Source organism: Moschus berezovskii, chromosome 10, assembly GCF_049115385.1.
Source record: "Moschus berezovskii isolate FMDL1 chromosome 10, NW_MosBer_1.0, whole genome shotgun sequence".
NCBI classification, from domain to species: Eukaryota; Metazoa; Chordata; class Mammalia; order Artiodactyla; family Moschidae; genus Moschus; species Moschus berezovskii.
The window spans coordinates 68,759,895-68,782,789 of NC_142469.1; the positions used below are offsets into that span (position 1 = coordinate 68,759,895).

General features: G+C 40.2%; 2 protein-coding genes across 7 annotated transcripts in view; one reads left to right on the forward strand and one right to left on the reverse strand.

The window, feature by feature from the left end:
- Nucleotides 1–6,445, reverse strand: part of ORC3 (origin recognition complex subunit 3) — a 71,957-nt gene extending 65,512 nt beyond the window's left edge. For 4 of the 5 annotated variants that reach the window (XM_055433892.2, XM_055433890.2, XM_088840725.1 and 1 more), the window contains exons 1-2: nucleotides 6,372–6,445; nucleotides 3,628–3,682 (exon numbers count right to left, since the gene is read on the reverse strand). In XM_055433892.2, coding sequence (XP_055289867.1) covers nucleotides 3,628–3,682; nucleotides 6,372–6,395 — 79 coding nt within the window. In that variant the 5' untranslated portion in view covers nucleotides 6,396–6,445. Of the gene's footprint in view, nucleotides 1–3,627; nucleotides 3,683–4,615; nucleotides 4,880–6,371 lie in introns of all 5 variants that reach the window. The other variant, XM_055433893.2, reaches the window with a different exon arrangement.
- The window catches only part of RARS2 (arginyl-tRNA synthetase 2, mitochondrial), an 85,279-nt gene continuing 68,805 nt past the window's right edge, over nucleotides 6,422–22,895 (forward strand). Inside the window, exon 1 of one of the 2 annotated variants that reach the window (XM_055433885.2) lies at nucleotides 6,422–6,646. In XM_055433885.2, coding sequence (XP_055289860.2) covers nucleotides 6,422–6,646 — 225 coding nt within the window. The remainder of the gene's footprint in view (nucleotides 6,647–22,895) is intronic. The other variant, XM_055433886.2, reaches the window with a different exon arrangement.

Consider the following 22,895-nt stretch of genomic DNA (forward strand, 5'->3'; position numbering starts at 1 on the left):
AGCAAACGTTTTCCAACCTGTTTTTTAAAACTGTCAGGACCCACTAAATTGATTTCATGACTCACACTTGGGTTGCAAACTTTCAGTTGAAAAAATACTCACTCACTGAATAATCCATCCTTTCTCCCACCAATGTAAGATGCCCTTATGGTCTGAATACTTACAAATACACTTGAAACTGTTTTTGAACTTCTTTTATTCTACCAAATCCAACTCTACTCCCGTACCAATTCTGAACTCTTTTTTAATTATTGTAGCTGTGTAGTACACTCTAGTATCAAATAGATCCAGCTTCTTCCTACCAGCATCAAACATTATTCTCTTTCAAAAAATTTTAAGACATTCTTTCAAATTAATTTTGTCACTTTTCAAAAACAATTATACTGGTGTTTGACTGGATAAAGAAAATCTGTAGCTTGACTAGGAAAGAAGTCACATTTTTAATGCTAAAAAATATTCATATCCCGAAATACTACAGGTCTCTGTAGTATGCCTTATAGTTTTCCACTTCTCTTCAAATTTCCTGTTTACTAATAGATACTTTATTGCAACAGCTAGAAGTGTCATGGTATTAAAAATAATTGGGAAAGTACATATTTTTTTCTGATTTCATTGAGATGCTGCTAGTATCCTCTGAACAAGTTTTAAAGTTAACTGATAGTTTGGAATAGAAATTTTCTTTAAAGTTGAGGAACATTTCCTTTTAATTGTTACTCAGTTTTTGACAAGTACTGATTTTTTAAATTTATGAAAAGCCTTAGAATATACTGAAGTCATTGCAGGGTAAAAGGATAGACAAGATTATAGAATAAAAATGCAAACCAAATAAAAGCAAGAAGATACATTATTATTAAGAGATAGAACAGAATAACACAGGTCCTTAAATAGAAAAAGCTATTTATTTTTTAATTGTGAAAAAGTCATTTTAATTTGAAGAGTAAAAGTGCATAAAACATTAAAGTGGTAAATAAAGATATTACTTCTTTATGCTACATCAAAATATATAATTTTAACCATTAGAATTTGGAGGGAAAAACAGCAGTAGGACACTTTAACCTGCTGTCATTTACAGATCTGGTAGGTAAAAAGTTTAAAAAGTAAGTATTAAGAAGAGCGAAAGAAGGCATGCTCTCACAGCTGACAGATTCCTTCCCGCTCCTACTGTAGATGCTTTACTCGGGTGAACACGCCCTCTAGTGCCAGTGCTGCTGCCTGGCCCTCCCTTGCTCCCTCTCCAGTTCTTGCCCAGTTGTGTTTCAGATGTGCAGTCATCCACACGATGCTGAGGCGAGGGAGAGGTACCATTCTTCTTTTATATATATGCCCAAGTGTCTTCAAGCCAAGGGGACAGACGGTGAGGAATGCTGAGCATCTTCCTACTCCTTCAGGCAATTTGTTTCAAGAACTGAACCCAGCGAAAGCAAGTGCTAAAATCTGGATTTGTTTTCCTCATTTCTGCTCCATCTTATGATCAGGGTCAATTCCTCCTAAGAGTTTCATATTAAAACAGTATCTGTTGGCCTTTAATCAGCACATACATACCAAAAAAAAAAAAAAACAAAATACCTCAGGTACTTCAAAATTCAAACTATACAATGATACATATTAGCTTTACTAATAATAAAAATCTTTAAACAAATTTTAGTAAGTTACAGCTGAAATTCAACACAAAAAGTTCTAAGCAAAAACTTGCCTCATATTATGAAAGACAGTATTAAGTAGTGGTTAGACTGTAGGCTCTGGAATCAGCTTGATTTCAAATCTCAGCTCTGCCACTTGCTAGCACTATCACTGAGAAAGTTCTTTCTAGTCTAAGTATCCTCACATACTTTAGTGGAGAAAACAGTTTAAAACTGATTTCAGTTTGCTGAGAGGATTAAACAAATTAACACGTGTGTGACAGTCGCTCAGTCGTGTCCAACTCTCAGCCACCCCATAGACTGTATCCCACCAGGCTCCTCTGGAGTGGGTAGCCATTTCCTTCTCCAGGGGATCTTCCCAACCCAGGGATCAAACCCCAGTCTCCTGCAATGCAGGTGCATTCTTTACAGACTGAGTCTACTTTCTGTGATGATTTAGAAAAATCCAATTTTATGTACTTGAGCTGTTTATTTTCTTAGTCAAACAATAGGATAGTCCAGTTTTTCTTTTTTAATACAAAATTAGTGCATGAGTATACTTAACTCCACATAATTTCCCCATAAGAATGAATCTTCCTAGTACTGAATATTGAGTGGAAACACTTGATATGCCTGAGAGGAGCTTTTAAAAAATACTAACACCAGGGTCCCACTCCCAAAGATTCTGACTCAGTTGGTCTGGGATAGGGTCTGGGCATCAGTGTTTTTAAGAAACTTCCCAAGTTGAAATATGAATAAGGTCGACCGATTGTACCACTGTCAGCTTGCTAGCTGTGAAACTACCATAGGCATGAGCTATGCCACCAACAGGGATAACTGAGTGGCAGTTCAAGGGAATGCTCTCCACTTTTTCTTACAACTGCACATGAATCTACAATTATACTGGAAAAAATAATCAGGTTTTTTTTTTTAAGTTCCTCAAGTGATTGGAATCTTGGGACTTCCCTGGTGGTTCAGTGGCTAAGACTCCATGCTCCCAATGCAGGGGGCCCAGGTTCGATCCCTTCTTAGGGAACTAGATCCCACATACTGCAATTAAGAATTTGAATGTGGCAAACGAAGATCCTGTGTGCCACAACTAAGACCCAGAGCAACTAAATAAATATGTAAAAATAGCTAATTATAATCTGCAGCCCCAACCGAGAACCCGTGCAATAAACATTTTCTAACTGATAACAACATCTTGATTTGTCTGAAGTAGTCAAGTCTTCTAACTTGACTACTAAACAGATATGTGGATATAAATAGAAAAAGAAAATAGTATTTTTTTCATAATTTAATTTTATTGAAGTATAACTTATAAATAATAAAATATGCCCATTTAACAGTTTGGAATGTCCTAACCAAGGTGTGATGCTAAAGCTGAAACTCCAATACTTTGGCCACCTCATGCGACGAGTTGACTCACTGGAAAAGACTCTGATGCTGGGAAGGATTGGGGGCGAGAGGAGAAGGGGACGACAGAGAATGAGATGGCTGGATGGCATCACCGACTCGATGGACACGAGTTTGAGTGAACTCCGGGAGTTGGTGATGGACAGGGAGGCCTGGCGTGCTGTGATTCATGGGGTCGCAAAGAGTCGGACACGACTGAGCGACTGAACTGAACCAAGGTGTGTACACTTACGTAACCATTCTATCTAGAGAACATACCCAACACTCAAAAAAATCCCTCTTCCATTTTTGTAGTCAATTCTCCCTACCTCATTGCAAGAAATCACTGGGCATTTTTAAGACAATCTCTTTTGAAGAACGGTAACCCTTTGAAGGAAATTTCAATGTCTTTTGAAGGTACATTTGGATCCTCTTTTAGATTAGAGCCTATGGCAGTGCCCTTACCACTCTGTCCTATGCCTTCGAACAAAACTGCTATATCAACACAGTAAGTGAAGCAAGCTTAGGCAAGAGAATTACTAATTCACTAAGAGTTAGGTTAGTTCAGACTTGAGGGGGGAAAACTAACAAATCTCATATTAAGATATTTTACCTATTGGCACAGAGATCTTTCTCTTCTTGAAATTTGGCTTAAACACAAAGCAACCCTACAAAAAAGAAAAAATAGCATAAAGTCAAAGCAGCCAAGGAGTAGACAAATCTGATTAACATAGTATTTTATGAATAAAGAGATTTTTTAAGGCATTTCTTTAAAGTGCTAAGAAATCATCTTTCTTCAATCTGAATTATAGAAGGGAAATTCTTAAATAACAAGAGAATTAAACACTTCTTTCTCCTCCTTCCCATGGGAAGCTCTTCTTTGATTTTACTCTTTGGGAGATAATCTAAGACATAAAGAAAATAAAAACTGATGAAATTTAAACCCATTAAAGCTCCATTTTTATAAAACCTAGTGAAAAAAGAACATTAATATGAACATCAAGATGATAAAAAATACTGACACCTTCCCATCTCTAAAGAAATATTCATTATTTAATTAAATTCCAAGTATCTAGAACCTTGGCAGGACACAGACAATTCTGGCTACTGATTCATCTTACATATCTTTCTTCATCTGAAAAAATCCTTATTCATTTATCCATGAAAGTTTGACTCCAATTCATCTTCTTTGGGAACCCTTCCCCAATTTCTCTCATCAGAAGAATTACTCCTTCCCCTAATATCTCACAGTACTTGCATATTTTTATTTTGCTTTATTTTCCCTATGTAAGATAGCTATTTATGAGTGTCTCCCCAGTTAGTAAGCGCCTTCTGAATACAGACAGAATTTAACTCATAACTATCTCCCCAGTGTTTAGGATAGTGTTAACATATACATTAGGCAATCAGTATACAAAATGGATGAATGCTTGTCGAATAATTTTTTTGGTAATTTCCTAGCTACACTGAGTTTCATATTATTTGACTAGTGATACACAGGCCCCAAGCTGCTGGTCCTATGCTTGTTCTACAATCCTAAAGCTGTATCATGGACAGTTTCCTCAAGATTTCCATTTCTATGGAAAATGAAAGAAATATACCCAGGAAAAGCCATCTCAGGATAGATCCAAGGACTGCTGTACAAACATAAACTGGCCATGTGAATTGTTGTTGAGTTGCTAACTCGTGTCTGACTCTTTTATGACTCCACGGACAGTAGCCCACCAGGCTCCTCTGTTTCATGGGATTTTCCAGACAAGAATACTGGAGTGGGTTGCCATTTTCTTCTCCAGGGGATCTTCCTGACCCAAGGATTGAACCCATGTCTTCTGCATTGGCAGGCTGATTCTTTACCACTGAGCTACCTAGGAAGCAGGGTCCAAAATAAGAATTGTGTCTTGAACAACCGTACCTGCAACTAATGGAACGATTTAAAATACACAAGTATTTTTAATATTTTTGTTTTTTTTTTTAAGAAAAATCTTTAGGTGCCATGACAAGCTTGTCACTGCCTCCTTTCTATAGCCACCTGCAATTCAGGAGCAGGAAAAGGAACTATGAAGGCGTGAGATATGAAGAGCCCTGGAAATGGATCCCAATATATGGCAGCGGGAGTAATACCATTATTCACTTTGAACTGCTGATCAAGAAACGGTGCTGGAGATGGAAGAAGATGGGAGGAAAGCCAACAGCTTGAAAACATGACAAGGAAAGAGAAGTTTAAAGAAAGGAAGATGACAGTTCCATAAACCAATGAAACAGTCCTTAAAGATTCTCATTTACGTAAGGTGTCCTTCATAATTATGTCAATACAGCATCTGTTATGTCATAAATGCTTTCCTGAAAAAAGAAAAAATCATAAATCTCTCACAATCCTGCAAGATATACAAAAGAAAAGCTTAAGCAACAGAAAGGATTAGGGACAGACCACTCAAAACCTATGGAACCAACAGGAAAGAAATTCAAAAAAGAGGGGATTTATGGATATGTATAGCTGATTCATTTGTTGTACAAGGACAGGACTTAGCAACTGAACAACAACAACAGAAACTAACACAACATTGTAAAACAACTATACTCCCAATAAAACTTTTTAAAATCCTATGAACTTTATAACCAGGGCAAAATACAAACAGCATCAACCCTAAAAAAAAAAAATACTGGCAGTGACAGCTCTTCTGGCATTTGCACCTAGCATCACAGTCGCTCAAACTTCAGTACGCTTAAATCCTATGGTTTGTAGTTTTTCCCAAATATGTAGTCTTGCAAAGTACTGCGTCTCATAATTTTATTCTAATGTAGTTTTAATAAAAATTAAAAATTAAATCCATGGCATATCCTTCATTAATTTACTGTTTGAACGGGAGAAAAGCCTGTGCAACTATATCTGCATTCACAGGTTTATCACATAACTTAAGTTTCAGGAGTTTCCAGCTGTATTCCTAATATTACTAAGCGGCACTTAGTGTCTATAGAGGCACTAAAAGAATTTTCGGTAATGATGAAAATATCTGCGTCTGTTTCGTTTACCACTTGTACCTCGGTACCTAACAGCGTTTGGCGCACAATAAACACGAGAAGGAAAAAAGAGGGCAGACTAGGGCACATCCTCCCGGGATCCGACCTCCACAAAGCAGAACTTAAAACCTCCTCCGAGGCAATTCGCGTTTTCTAAGGCATTTCGGCGTTTTCGCTCCCCAAGCAAAGTTGGCCTCCACTAGACGCGGAGCAAAGATGCCTCAGCTCCGCCCGCCGCTCCTTCCCCTCGAGCCAGGACAATGTAACCTCTCCTTCATCCCTCCTTCACACGAGAATGAGGCAGGTATGGAGTCCTAGTGGGCGCCCGCCCCCACATACCTTGGACACCGAAGAGGTGGCCATGGCTCCAGCCACCCGCGGAACTCCAGATGCACTCGGGATTTCCCGCGCTCCCTCGCGGCAGCGGGGCAGAGGTTAGTAGCGGGCCACGCTGCTGCTTGATTGGCTGGCAGCACCCTTCGGGGCGGGCTTCCGGCGCGCGGAGGCGGGGTGTGCAGAGAAGGGAGGAGCGAAGTTCTGGACCTTCCAGCTGGAACCCGCCTCGCGTGGAGTCAGACATGGCGTGCGGTTTCCGCAGGTCCATCGCCAGTCAGGTACGGGCCCGGGAACTGGCATGTGGTGGACCCCTGAGCCACGAAGCCCCTTTCACCGCTGTGAGCCAGTCCGCAGTCACCGGGAGGCCGCGCGGGTTCTGCTGATACCCTGTTTGTTTTTTCCGCCTGCTTTCGGCTTTCAGGAGGTGCTGGAGCGGCCGAGGCAAACCCGGTGGAGGGTTGAGCCTGCGGCCCAGATCAGTTATCAGGGTGAAAAGTAAACCTTGAAAGGCGCACGTTGCTTCTCTCACTGCTTACCGCCGCGCAGCTCAGTGTGCGTTACCTGGATAGAGAGTCAGTGGGCCATGCCTGGACCCTCTAGAAGTTAGTGTTCCGTTCTCTTAGTGTAGTTGATGATGAATCTTAATTTCCATTTGAAAAGAGCTAACTTCAAAATTAGTCATTCCTCTTGCAATCATTTTGGCTGCCCGTCCTAGCGTTATTTTTGGTAACTCCAAATCTAACATGTGGCCCTATTTTTCTTGATTCTGAGGCATATTGTTCCTAGAAAACAGTTTGCCTCTTGAGGGGTGTAGGGGCAGAAGACGCAGCCAAACCAAAGATGAGAAGGAAGGATTTATCACTTGCCACAAGTACGGAGAAGTGGGGGTTGCTAAGGGTTACCGTTCTCAGAGGAGTTATTTTCTCAGGTGGCAAAATTGGGGAGGTTTTAAGCTAAAGGTATTGTGCGTTTTCGTGAAGGGGCTTGAGCAGGTGAATTCCATATCAGATTGAGTCAGTGGTTGAGAGTATAAGTTTTAGTTGAAATCACCCGGGGCAGAAAGGATCAACATCTTCATTCCTTAGGTTCTGACCAGTCCGAGTTCTTAGCTAGCAGGTAGTTAGCCTCCTTCACCTGGGTGGACGCCTAGTTCCTGTAGAGGAATTCAAAGTAGATTGTTTTGTGTATCCCCTGAGGGATAATTAAGATTCTGCCTTCTCCCTGCCTGATTGTTTGACTGCTTTTCCTTTTTTTCTGTATTCCCTCACTTTCCGGATTTATAACTTTGAATCTGCCTGTTTGGAACTCAGGGAAGAGCTCGAGGGCTGAAGGGAACTAGAAAGTTTTTTATACCCAAGAGGGCCCCACAGGATCCTGGTTGGTTTCAGTCCCTTTTCTTTGATGCTTCTCCTCAGTCTTGAGGGGATCAGGTGTTAGACAAGAAAGGGAATAACATTTTGGATTGAGAGATTAATCGTAAACTTGGTGGAGGAATTCGGTTTTAGGGGGAATCAGTTTCAGTATTTAAGCAACTCTGAAATAAGGATGGGAATAAAACACTGGAACATTAGAGTTCATCAAAAATAATTTTACTCTTCCAAAAAAGTAAAATCATGCTATTGAAAGCAAAGAAATAATAAAATCATGTTAACATGAATAATAAAAACATGTTAATCATGTAAACTATGTCCAGGGTAGGTAGCTTTGGACCTCAGTGTCCAAGCTTTCGTGTGTGTGTGAGTTGGTTTTCATTCAAAGCCCTGAGGTCAAGATAGTGCCATCACCAGAAACGTTTTGTGTTTAGTTTTGCAAAGGCTATATCCTTCCTTGTAGAGAAAGCAAGTTGGGGAAACAGGAATTAATATGTATTGAGTATATTTGTGCTAATTACTTCACAGTCACATTTAAACCTTGGGACACCCCTACAATAGAGAAGTATTAACCTTGTGATACAGTTGAGCAAATTGAGATCCAGAGAAATTAAATAACCTACCAAAGAGTTGGTTCATGAACAGAGATCTAACTTTTAAATCAGCTCCTTCCTGTACACTGTGCTGTTTAGTTTGTGAAGGTGAGGAGCACAATCTAACAGAATGTAATAGTTGTGTGACCACATAAACTAAGACTGACCAAACATATATTTCCTCAAACAAGATAATTGAGAGATGATCTGAAACAAGGGTAAAAATAAAAATATGTGCAATACATACCTCTGTGAATGGGGTTCCTTACCTAATTTAGGAATGAAGGAATGTGTTACATGAAAGAGCACATTGATTCAGCAAATTTTGATTAATCAGTCTAGTTTTTTTTTTTAAATCGCTCTTACCTATTGATATTTTTCTTCAGCAGCTCCCCACCGACAACCAGTTGTTTGTTCTCTGTAGCTATAACTGTTTCTATTTACTTATATTTGATCATTTGTTTTGCATTTTAGATTCCACATAAAAGTGAAACCATACAGTATTTGCCTTTCTCTCTGTGACATATCACATAGTGTAATATCCTCTAGATCCATGCTTGTCATCACAAATGGCAAGACTCCTTTTTTTTTTTAATGGCTGGATAATAGTCCGCGGTATACATATACTGCATCCTCTTTATCCATACATTTATTGATGGGCACTTACATCACTTCCATATCTTGGCTGTAATAAATAATGCTGTAATGAACATAAGAGTGCATTTATCTTTTTGAATTAGGGTTTTTATTTTCTTTGGATATATATCTAGAAGTGGAATTCATGGATTGTATGGCAGTTCTGGTTTTAATTTTTTGAGAAATCTCCATACTGTTTTCCATAGTGGCTTCACCAATTTACATTCCCAACATCAGTGCACAGGGGTTCCCTTTCTCCACATCCTCACTAACACTTGTTATTTGTTGTCTTTTGATAATAGCCGTTCTGCCAGATGTGAATTGACATCTCATTGTGATTTTGACCTGCATGTGCCTGATGATTAGTTATGTTGAGCATCTTTTCATGTGCCTGTTGGCCATCTGTATATCTTGGAAAAACGTCTGTTCGAGTCCTCTGCCCATTTTTTAATTGTTTTTTTTTTTTTGAGTTGTAGGAATTCTTTATATATTTCAGATGCTAATCCCTTGTCTGGAGAAGGCAATGGCACCCCACTCCAGTACTCTTACCTGGAGAATCCCGGGGACAGTGGAGCCTGGTGGGCTGCCGTCTATGGAGTTGCACAGAGTCGGACACGACTGAAGCGACTTAGCAGCAGCAGCAGCCCCTGGTCTGGTGTATCGTTTGCAATTATCTTCTCCCATTCAGTGGGTGACCTTTTTGTTTTGCTGTGCAAAAGTTATTTAGTTTGGTGCAGGCTCGCTCACTTATTTTTTGCTCCTTTTGAAGTGCTACTTCTGCCATAGGTCTCAGAGTCTATGAGATTTTGTGTGCACCCTTTTAAGAGTGGAGTCTGTTTCCTGCAACCTCTGGGTCTCCCAGAAGTTAGCCCCTCCTCTGTTCAAAGCCAAATGTTCTGGAACTTGTTTTTCAGGTGCAAGACCTCCAGGCTGGAGAGCCTGATGTGGGGCTCAGATCACCCGCTCCTTTGGAAGAACCTCTGGTCTTGTCATTTTCCTCCCATTTGTTGTCCATTGGGAGTAGGGGTCTTGATTATACTGTTCTCCACCTCTCCTACCCATTGTAGTTGCGGTTCCTTCTTTATATCTTTAATTGTAAGAAGACATTTTCTGCTAGTCTTCAGGTCTTTCTCTTCAGTAGTTGATCTGTAAATAGTTGTAATTTTGCTACACCCATGGGAGGAGATGAGTTCAGGGTGTTCCTACCCAGTCATCTTGGACACTCCTACTAACTGGTTCATGGTCTCATCTTTCCATCTTCAACACTAGCAACCAAGCTGAGATCTTTTTATGTTGCCATTTCTCTGGTTCTCGGAGTCTAAAGTTTTCTAAGCACTTTCTAAACACCTAAAGTTTTTAAGCACCTCAGACCCAAAGCTGAAAGTAAATGGAATGTGGGTTCTTTCCTGGAATGACTCCAGAGTAACTTGAGAAACAGTTGTATAAACAGGGTGCTGCAGTGCAGTCTGTAACCACTGTATTAAAACCGTGTGTGAAATGCTGAGGGAATATGGAGAAGACAGCCTGTTAGTGTCAGAGAAGGCTTTGTGGAAAAGGTGCTATTGAGGAGAGGTTGAGTAGAAGTGTACTAAGTGAGGAGAGTGAGAGCTTGGTGGGGATAGGATTTTTCATGAAGAGCATGCCCACAGACTCATGAGAGAGCATGGCGTGCTCATGGAACCACAATATTTGGGTATGATTGATTCTTTAGAGTATACCTCTGATGCTTACTTCAGCAAGTTCTTTTGATTCTGTTTTTAAAATAATATCTTGAATTCATCCACTCTTTTCCCATTGCTGCTATTCCTTCTTTCCCCCACCCCAAGTCAAACTACCACTGTCACCTGCATCAGTTACTTACAGCAGCATTCTGATGGGTCTTTCTGTCTCCATTGTTGCCCTCTCTCCAATCCATTCTCTTTATAGCGACAAAAGTGACTTCTAGAGCATAAATCAGATCACTTATCTGTTTAAAACTACACAAACTCACTGTCAGAACCTTAACATCTTTCTTTCCAACAGTAATTCATGCCACTCTAGCCCTTCTTTCTGTAGGATTGTAACCACACTGTAATTTTCTTGTTTTCCAAATTAGAAAGTTCTTTCCATTGCCATCACATTCAGATTGCATAGATTATTCTCCATGCCTTGAAGAAATGCACTTTGTACTATGACTTCCTGTACTAGATGGAAGTTGCACAGAACAATAGTTTGTAATCTGTGTGCATTCTTTTCTATTCTGTACTGCTTCATTTTTCCCCAGAAATGCTGGTTGGAACTCACTGAATTTATTCCCAACTGACAACCTATAGTTTGATAAATACATCCTCCAGTTATTCTCTATCTCAGTCCCTGGTCTGCTTCTGTCATAACACTCATGAGTTAATTATTTTGTCATGTTTTACTTGTTTTGGTGTATGTTATAAGTGTCATGAAGACAGACAGCATGTTTTCTTCACTGTTCTTTCCCCAGATCAGCAAAGTGCCTGAAATACACCTTTTGGGATGTAGTATAAACTTTTCAGCTTCTCCAAATAAGTTCGTAATTTTAAAACCATGAGATGACATGGTAAAAGTGCAAAGAATTCAAACTCCAGTCCTTTCATTAATGTAACAGATTTACTCTTGGCAGCTTTTAATTAATCTGTCAGCTATCAGGTGATGGTATTGATTTCTAGTTTATTGCAAGGATTGATGATGACGATGATATGGAATACCTTACTTGTACCATGCAGCGTTTTGCTGAACTACACAGGGCTATTAATAAGCTTTAATGATTTAATATTAACACAGAGGGCTTAGTGTTGAAAACTGTGAAGAGTTTGTAGATTTTACCCTACAAGTTAGTCAGCCACAGTTCATGGACGGTGGCAGAAAATATAAGAGCCCTGGGAGAAAGAAAAGGATTATATTATTTCATTATTCCCAGCAAAAGTAGTAGCCAGAGTATCAACATTTTCTTGTGTGGATTCCCCAAGCTCCAACTCCTCCCAGAGGACCCTGTGCAGAGGGTTAGATGATGTGTGTTAGACAGGAGAGGACCTTGAGACTTTTGTAATGACAGCAGGCATGTTCCCCCTTATTCTGATATGCAACACTATTTTCATCTCACAAAGCTGTTTGTTATACAGACATCCTTGAAGAGATAGTCCAGAACAAAGAGCAGTTGGGTTTTGCATAAGACTTGCAGAAACTTAGAGTCCCATAGAGGTTTTGTCTCCCAACCCTCAGCACAGTGGTATGCAGATGAGGTGTTCAGTACTTGATATTAGCATTTCATTTAATCGTCTCACTCATCTTGTGCTCTTGGCAGCATTATCTCCACTTCATAGAGGAGGACACTCAGACTCAAAAAGATGGAGAGAATAAAGTCACAGAGCCACAAAACTGTGGAGTTCGGTGACTAACCAACCCAACTGACTCAAAACACAAATTGTTTGGATTCTGTAGAATGACCTTGGTAAAATGTTCAGCACTCTCTGGCTCAGAAACATAATGACATGGTATAGATTTGTTTCCCTTTCTCACTTGCTTATTCTTTCGGTTTTGATGTTGAGGATAAATTAAGCTGCTGCTGCTACTAACTCACTTCAGTCGTGTCCGACTCTGTGCGACCCCATAGACGGCAGCCCACCAGGCTCCGCCATCCCTGGGATTCTCCAGGCAAGAACACTGGAGTGGGTTGCCATTTCCTTCTCCAATGCATGAAAGGAAAAGTGAAAGTGAAGTTGCTCAGTTTTGTCCAACTCTTCACGACCCCATGGACTGCAGCCTACCAGACTCCTCCGTCCATGGGATTTCCCAGGCAAGAGTACTGGAGTGGGGTGCTATTGCCTTCTCCAATAAATTAAGCTAGTTCATTTTAATTCCTTTTAATTTTGAAGCAATTTCAAACTTATGGAAAAGTTCTAAGAGTATTAGAGAGAACTCCATATACCCTTTTTCCAGATTCACCAATAAATGTGCTACACATTTGCTTCATCATTATCTTTATATCTGTATGATCTGTTTTGCTGTATCATTTGAGAGTAGGTTTCATAAGTTATACTCCTGAACCTCCTAATACCCAATTGTTTACTTCTAAGAACAAGACTTACCTTAGATAACCACAGTTCAGTTACTAGATTCATATCACACTGATAGACTTTTTCTAAAATTTAATATACAGTCCATTCCAGTTTTGTTGATGTTTTTCAACAGCCTTTTTCTCCAGTATAGGTTCACTGCATTTAACTGTTATGTTACTGTTACATTTTAAAGACCTTAAGCTCTCCTCTTCATTAATTTATTATCTATTGAATATATAAATTGATAGAGGAGATACACTGATAACAGTGAATAGCAGACACGGCTCCCTGACTGCTGAGTTGTGTTGTCAAATCTCATGACCTCAAGGAGCCGTTAAACCAGTCCAGTTGTTGTCATCTAGTCCTAAGCTGGAGTATCTCCCCAACATAAATTTTGCAGCTTAGGCCTGGTCATTTGGGAAGATACTCTCACACATTCGGGTGAACCACAGCAATGACTGTATTATCTAAGTGTGTACTTTGCTTCCAACCTATTCTCACAGGCTCACCAGCATTCAGTTCAGCTTCAAACCACAAGTTCTGTAAGAGCCATGCTAAATTTCTTTCATTGTAAATAACTGTAGGTAACTTACTGTCACGGAGAAGGCAATGGCAAGCCACTCCAGTGCTCTTGCCTGGAGAATCCCATGGATGGAGGGGCCTGGTGGGCTGTAGTCTGTGGGGTCGCTGGGGGTCGGACACGACTGAGCGACTTCACTTTCGCTTTTCACTTTCACACGTTGGAGAAGGAAATGGCAACCCACTCCAGTGTTCTTGCCTGGAGAATCCCAGGGACAGGTGAGCCTGGTGGGCTTCCGTCTATGGGGTCACACAGAGTCGGACACGACTGAAGTGACTTAGCAGCAGCAGCAGCAGCAACTTACTGTCAAATCATTCGGGAAGTTCTTTTTTGATTTAGGTCATACCTTTGACCATGCCAAAGCCTTTGACTGTGTGGATCACAACAAATTGTGGAAAACTCTTCAAGAGATGGGAATACCAGACCACCTGACCTACCTCTTGGGAAATCTGTATGGAGGTCAGGAAGCAACAGTTAGAACTGGACACGGAACAATAGACTGGTTCCAAATCGGGAAGGGAGTACGTCAAGGCTATATATTATCACCCTGCTTCTTTAACTTCTATGCAGAGTACATCATGAGAAACACTGGACTGGACGAAGCACAAACTGGAATCAAGATTGCTGGGAGAAAATATCAATAACCTCAATATGCATATGACACCACCCTTATGGCAGAAAGCGAAGAAGAATGGAAGAGCTCTTGGTGAAAGTGAAAGAGGAGAGTGAAAAAGTTGGCTTAAAACTCAACATTCAGAAAACTAAGATCATGGAATTTGGTCCCATCACTTCATGGCAAATAGATGGGGAAGCAATGTAAATACTAGCAGACTTTTATTTTGGGGGGCTCCAAAATCACTGCAGATGGTGACTGCAGCCATGAAATTAAAAGATGCTTGCTCCTTGGAAGGAAAGTTATGACCAACCTAGACAGCATATTAAAAAGCAGAGACATTACTTTGCCAACAAAGGTCCAAGTCAAGGCTATGGTTTTTCCAGTAGTCACGTATGGATGTGAGAGTTGGACTATAAAGAAAGCTGAGCTCCGAAGAATTAATGCTTTTGAACTGTGTTGGATAAGACTCTTGAGAGTGCCTTGGATAGCAGGGATATCCAACCAGTCCATCCTAAAGGAAATCAGTCCTGAATATTCATTGGAAGGACTGATGCTGAAGCTGAAACTCCAATACTTTGGCTACCTGATGGGAAGAGCTGACTCTTAGAAAAGACCTTGATGCCGGGAAAGATTGAAGGCACAAGGAGAAGGGGATAACAGAGGATGAGATGGTTGGGTGGCATCACTGACTCAACGGACATGAGTTTGAGTAAACTCCAGGGCTTGTTGATGGTCAGGGAGTCCTGGTGTGCTGCAGTCCATGGGGTCACAAAGAGTCGGACACGACTGAGTGACTGAACTTGAAGTTTCAGTTGATACCTTGTTTGCTATTTGAGTCTTTGAACTAGTTCAGACCTGAAGAAAATCTGCACATATGGGAATACTGGTGCACTGGCTCTTGCTGGCAAACATACACCTGGGATCTGGTTATAGTAGAGTCAGAAATGAGGAATAACCAAGGATAATTGATAGTTTAAGTAATTGAGAATCTGGAAAAGTGATTGATTATCTTTCAAGAATTTTGAAACTCATTGCCTTGTAGACTGTTACCTGGATAAAAATATAGAACTAATTTTCATAAGGTATCAGTTCTGCCACCTATATGTTTAGTTTCTAAAGCATAAGGATCTTTTTTTCATCATAAATTAGGATTTTTATGTGGTTATTGGAGATTTTGATCTTGAACCTGGCAAGTTAAACTCCTAACTGAATTTCAAGTCTGTAGACTGGCCACACTGATAGTATATATTTTTGACTCTGTGTTCAGTTCCTGACTACCAAATGTGGGACTTACGTGTGCCTGTGTGTTAGGGAAACATATTGTTGAGAACTGCCCTCAAGCTGATTAATTATTATCCTTTTCATGCCAGGTATCCTGGGAGCCAGGTTCTGTTACATTAGAATCTTTGACTTTAGGCTGCCAAATTCAAGGCTTAGAATTGTACCTGGCACATTGTAAGCATTCAGTAGGTGTAATTATTGTGTTATACATGAGAATATCTGGTGATAGGTTCCCAAACTAGATCTTGCGTATGTGAATTTTCACTTTGATTCTCCCTTTTAGGCATGGTTCTGCTTTCAACCTCAGGTTTCCCTTTGCTCAGTTGTAAGTTATTTAGTTTATTTCTCAAGGACTGTGCCTAATGTTTTGTGGATTTTATTCCTCTGTCTTCAGGTTTAAATTTTTGAGCCTTAGTCTTCTTTTAGTGTTTTACTTTCAACTGAATAAACTTCTGACATATTCTTTAAAAAATTTTTCTTTCACTCTTATGAGGCCTCAAGTGGATAGCTATCAAAATGCCCTTATTATATCTGTGGTAGCCCCAGATGAGGAGAAGGCAATGGCACCCCACTCCAGTACTCTTGCCTGGAAAATCCCATGGACAGAGGAGCCTGGTAGGCTGCAGTCCATGGGGTCGCGAAGAGTCGGACACAACGGAGCGACTTCACTTGAACTTTTCACTGTCGTGCATTGGAGAAGGAAATGGCAAGCCACTGCAGTGTTCTTGCCTGGAGAATCCCAGGGACAGCGGAGCCTGTGGGCAGCTGTCTATGGGGTCGCACTGAGTTGGACACGACTGAAGCGACTCAGCAGCAGCAGCCCCAGATGAAACCCAGGAGAACACCTTTACCTAAAGGGAAAAAAAAAAGTCTGTAGCCAAGGAAACTCTTAGGTTACTTTCTCATCAGAGAAAAACACTAATTTCAATCTCAGAGACAGTTGAAAAAGTCTTATTACTTCCAGAATAATTCGGAACCAATGAGACTGTAAGGAAATGAAAAACCATGCTCTCCAATATCTGACAGTGGTTCTTAACGTTTTCTTATTTTTGTATGTGTGCCCCATCCATTTGAATTATACTCTTCAAATTAATTAAAAACCCTCCCTCAACTGGGCACTGATTGCTAACATGGGAGGCAGCTGGTATCTCCCTCTGCAGTTTGTCCCTAGCTTTGTCTGCTTGAGACGAGAATCACCTGAGAAGCATTAAAAACAATACCTAAGCCCAGGTCCCTTGGGCTGTGATGGGGTAGGGGCCTTGAAGTTCTAAACCTTGTCAGGTGATGCTGATACTCACTCAGGCTTGATAGCAGCTAGCTAAGGACGACCACCAGTGAAAAGGTATAGTACAGTTGTCCCCATGTTTTACTTCACATTAGAATCAATCCTAAGAACTTTTTAACATCTGTTGCTCAGGTCACACCCTGTATCAATTAGAATATTTGCATGTGGGAACCAGACACCAGTGTTTTCTAAAGATCCCTGGGTCATTCCTATGGGCAGCAAAATGTGGGAACCCCTGGTATAGTGATTAAGAACAGAAGATACAGGTTTAAATCCAGCTTCTCTGATAAGTAAGTAAGTTCACTGTACTTCATTTGTAAAATGGAAAATTATTTAGCTACCTTATAGACTTGTCATTCAGGATTGTGTTTTATATATTGTATAAATGCAGTATTCATTAGTCATTATTATCTTAGAGTTTTGAGGATGTGGTATTTTGAACCACCTTTCCACACCACTATCCCCAGAGGCTGGAGTTGGGACCTAATTATTATCCACTAAGAGTTGGACACAACTGAGAGACTTCACTTTCACTTTTCACTTTCATGCATTGGAGAAGGAAATGGCAACCCACTCCAGTGTTCTTGCCTGGAGAATCCCAGGGACAGGGGAGCCTGGTGGGCTGCCGTCTATGGGGTCGCACAGAGTTGGACACGACTGAAGTGACTTAGCAGCAGTAGCAGCCGCAGCCTAGGTAAAAACTTTAGCACCTGTTTGGTCAGGCCTGCTGACCAGGCTCTGCTTCACTCACATGACTATCCAGTCCCCCTAATTATGGGGCGTAATCAGTTACTGCCTACTTTCTTGCCCCCTCCCTCAGCTGCTGGTTTTTCTGATAACTGGTGAGCCAACCTGACGTCAGTTCCACCTATAAATGGTAGCTCCTCCTTCCCCCAAGTAGCAGAAATGGCTGCTGTGTCTTGTCTGCTCTACAGGGTAGGATGTTTTCCAGGTCCTAAGCTTCGGACATTAAGATTTTTCTTTCTGATAAATCGTTAGTGTCTGTCACTGTCTCCTGGTCCCTTTCTTTGGTTTCCAGGCTGGGCATCAACAAGGCTTTCAGGCCTGCAGGGTGTGGTGCAACAACCCTACATGAAGTTAGGTAACGAGAAAACTGTGTATCTGAACCATACTGCTTAACTTTCAATAGGAATTCCTTAACAGTAGATACTTTTATGAGGTTATGCATAAAGGAAAAAACCTTTCTCATTTTTGTAAAGAATTACAATAAAAAAGGTACCAAGAATATTTTTTAAAATCTCCCCCATAAGTAGTTATCATCACTAATGTTGACCTTTATTTTAGATACATTTCTTTGCAGGTATACAGGTGGAAAAAAGGAAAGCTAGATAGGCGTTTTATAAAAATCAGGCTGTATTGTAACCAGTTTTTTTTCCAAGTTTCACAATGAATATTGTCCGACTGCTAAAAGTATACTATCATGATTCCTCATATATTCGTAACCTAAACGTAGTTTTAAGTAAAAAGTGTTAAACACAGTTTAGCTTGAATTTAACAGCAGCAACAAAAGTACATTTCAAAGAATTATTGATATATTTTCTAAATGAGCCCTCTGCAGTTAAGAGATCATGAACAGCATCACAATTTGGAGCGTTATTTTTTCTTTAATCTTAATGTTTAAGAGACTCATCTCTACAGAGAACAAACTGGTGATTACCAAAGGGGAGGGGCTGGGGGAATCAGACAAAAGAGGTAAAGGGAATTAAGAGGTACAAGCTTCCAGCTGTAAAATAAGTAAGTCACCAGACACAATGTATGCATAAGGAATATAGTCAGTAATGTTGTCGCAGCTTTGTATGGTGATAGATGGTAGCTGCACTTACTTTGGCTGTCATTTCATGCATCACTGTTGTACACCTGAAACTAATATAACATTGGATGTTAATTTCTTAAAATCTTGATGTTTCAGATTTAGGCAGTATACATGACACTCTTACAGCTGGTGTAACTTGCCTCTACCTTTCCTAGTTTGTTTCAGTAACTTTGTCAAAATTAATAACATTTATTAATGATATCTGCATACTTCTATTCTCTTTATTTTTAATTAAATACAATGCTTGCCTGGTATATTACCAATCTTCCTGATATATGGCTTAATTGGCTTCCTTTATGAGTAGATTTTTCAAGAAGGGCATTATTTTTTTAACTTTTTTTAAGAAGATATTATGACTTTTCAGATAAAAAAAATCCTAGACATATCAAAAGGAGGGTTAATCACTGGAAAATTAGCATGTTTAAAAACAATATGAAAATAGTAGATTTAGAAATAATATTAAAAATCTTCATTTAGAAATAAAGCAATAACACCAGATTGTTTAGTTCTGATTTTGATTTTCCAAAGTCTGATACCACAGATGCAAACACCATACAATAATGTTATTTTAAATTTTTCTGATTTTCATATATTGGCAACTAATTCAATTTAAAAAACCAACTGAGCAGATGAAACAAGTGTATCATTTTGTAGCTTCTCCAGTAGATGAAACTCGCCCTGTATAAATTCTAAATTATTTGCTTTAACCAGAATGTGATCTTTGTGAATAGGTAACATGGTGACAAAGTAAAATACATTTATTTATCTCTGGAGTCTTCTTGATCGGGTGCTTTATTTTTGAAGTTTAGTGACTTGACCAGGATGTGTCATTTTCTGTATTGCATTTTCCTGATGTAGTCATTTATTTTGATCTGTAGATTCCATTTGTCTCTTTTTTTCTTTTTAAGACAATCTTTAATCATGGAGAAGAATACTATTAATACCCATGTACCCATCACCTAACCTGAGAAATAAACTATTACAAATACTATTAAAAGCCCCTGGGTATCCATCCCTGGTTGCAAACTCTCTCTTCACATATGAGGTTTTTGTTTATCATATCTGTGCATGTGACTTACTACCTACGAAAGTACCGCTATATAGTATTCTTTTGCAAGTTATTAAATTTTATATAGGCAGTAATCAAACTTTAGCTATCCTTTTGCATGTTGGAGTGTTTTTTTTGTTTGTTTGCTTCAAATATTAAAAGAGATTTCTCCATAATGGCGCATGGAGATTGGGTTCTTTCATTTTACTGGTGAGTGGTGTGCCATGGCAGTAATACGCCACAGTTCAGATTTAGTTCTTTAATTCAGGGATGCTTTCCCCTTTATTGACAGTTATGCCCTGTTACCTAGGTCATACCTCATTCTAGCTGCCAGTGATGTGAACAGTTTCACATGTGCTTCCATTTACTTACCATCGACAGCACTTCATCCTGTGAAAAAGCCTGCTACCAACACAGACTCAGCTCAGGTGGAGTGGAGTGAACACTCTCAAGGACCTCCCGCTCAATCACTGAGGGATGGAGGCTCCTGCTCCCTACTTTTGGATAGACACTTTTGGTATACATTGTATACAAAAGTAAGATAGAAATTAAGCCCCTATTGCCTCTATCAGTGACCTTGATAGCACTATCTTATATTTACTTTTTCTCTTCTCTCACTTTCCCCAATATATCACTTCTGCCCTCAGGAATCACTTCCCAGATAAACTGCCTGCACACAGTCCTTTTCCCAGGCCCTGCTTCTAGGGGAGCCACCATATATATCTATGAGTACTTTCTATTTTTCTTAGGTTTTGTTCATTCATTTCTAAGACTGCTGGTAAATGAGACTAAGGTAGGAGCCCTGCTAAAAAAGGCTGCTCCATTCTGCTTGAGAATCTTTTGCATCTTTTCTTGACACACTAGAGCATGCGTTTGTGCTTTGTCTCTCTAGACTTACTGCAGCTGGAGAGCCAATGTACCTCTTTTTCCTGTTCACTTCTTTGCTGCTGGGTTTTTTTTTTTAATTGAAGGATGATTGCTTTATAGTATTGGTTTGCTTTCTGCCATACATCAACATGAATTAGCCATAGGTAACATATGTCCCCTCCCTCCCACCTCCTACTCTTTCCCACCCCTCTAAGTTGTTACAGAGTCCCAGTTTGAGTTCCCTAAGTCCTACAGCAAATTTCCATTGGCTAGCTATTATTTTGGAGAAGGCAATGGCAAGCCACTCCAGTACTCTTGCCTAGAAAATCGCATGGACAGAGGAGCCTGGTGGGCTGCAGTCCATGGGGTCGCTACTAGTCGGAGACAACTGAGCGACTTCACTTTCACTTTTCACTTTCACACACTGGAGAAGGAAATGGCAACCCACTCCAGTGTTCTTGCCTGGAGAATCCCAGGGACGGCGGAGCCTGGTCGGCTGCTGTCTGTGGGGTCGCACAGAGTCGGCCACGACTGCAGCGACTTAGCAGCAGCAGCAGCAGCAGCAGCTATTATTTTAGGGACACAAGTTACCCTAAGGTTGAGTTATCTTGTACCCAATTTTATTTACCTTTGTCTGATTGCTTTATGTTTTTTAAAAAGTATATTCTCTGATTATCTTAGCCCTTTTATGTTCTATTTTCAGTTCTGACTACACTCTTCCTTTGTATTTAATTATTCTATAATGTTTGATCATCAGACTCCCTTTTTATTTCACTGTTTCAGTCGTTTAGTTCTTGTTATTATATTCAGACATCTTGAATCCCTTGTGAAGAATGTCTTTGTATTAAGTTGTATTTTTCTTCTAGAGTTCTTTGATCTCTTGTATGCCACATTCCTTTCATTATGTCTTTTTTTTTCTTTCAGTCCCTGCCCCTTCTCTCTCCTTATCGAGCTCTCTTTGGGTTTGTCTGTTTTTCATGACTGTTCTTTTTCATATTACTAGTGCTTGACAGCTCTGCCCAGACTTTATATTTGCTTCCTCATAGTGTGGGCAACTTCCTTACTCTCCATATCAGCATTATTCTTGGCTCAGCTCACTTTTGTGGTTACAAAATATACACTTTGCAGCTTTCCACTCCTCTTCTGTCTGCAGGAGGTCATGGTGACCTGTACACATCACTCCTGAACTCTGACTTGGCATATTTTTGCTGCTAGTTCTGACATTTTTCCATCTTCCTATAAAAATTTCTCCTTGGACTCTTCCTGCCCATGCAACACAATATCAGGGTTTACTCCCTGTGATTGGGGAGTATATTGTGTTTCCATTGTGGAGGCTCTCAGATTCTAGCCCTAGAATCTTCACTTCTGCTGGAAAGTGCCCTAAATCACTTCTCTGTTTTACCTGTTCTTGCCTGCAGTTCTGTAGCATCTATGAGTCATCAATGGGGGGGGGAATAAAATTCAATGTTTTCTCTCCAGATTTGATGTATTAATGAGATTGTTAATTCAGTTTTGGAGCCTTGCCAAACAGGGCTGCTCCATTTCTTCTCAGAATCTGCTGTATCTTTCCTTGGTTTCCATTCTTGAAGTTTATAACTTTGAGCCGTGCCTATCATATGTATTTGTTGATGGAGAGCCAACCAACCTCTAACCTTCCCTCCTTTCTCCTCTTCTTTCTTCCTTCCTTTTCATTTTAATTTGTTAATGGGTAGGAAATGGGAGATGATTAAAGAAGACTTCTTTCGACTACTTAATCCCCAAGTCTGTCTTTTGGGTTTTCAGTTCAGTTGCTCAGTCGTGTCCGACTCTTTGCGACCCCATGAATCACAGCACGCAAGGCTTCCCTGTCCATCACCAACTCCCGGAGTTCACTCAAACTCATCTCCATCAAATCGGTGATGCCATCCAGCCATCTCATTCTCTGTCGTCCCCGTCTCCTCCCACCCCCAATCCCTCCTAGCATCAGACTCTTTTCCAGTGAGTCAACACGTCGCATGAGGTGGCCAGAGTATTGGAGTTTCAGCTTTAGCATCAGTCCTTCCAATGAACACCCAGGATTGATCTCCTTTAGAATGGACTGGTTGGATCTCCTTGCAGTCCAAGGGACTCTCAAGAGTCTTCTCCAGCACCACAGTTCAAAAGCATCAATTCTTCGGTGATCAGCTTTCTTCACAGTCCAACTCTCACATCCATACATGACCACGGGAAAAACCATAACTTTGACTAGACGGACCTTGGTTGGCAAAGTAACGTCTCTGCTTTTTAATATGCTATCTAGGTTGGTCATAACTTTCCTTCCAAGGAGTAAGCGTCTTTGAATTTCATGGCTGCAGTCAGCATCTGCAGTGAT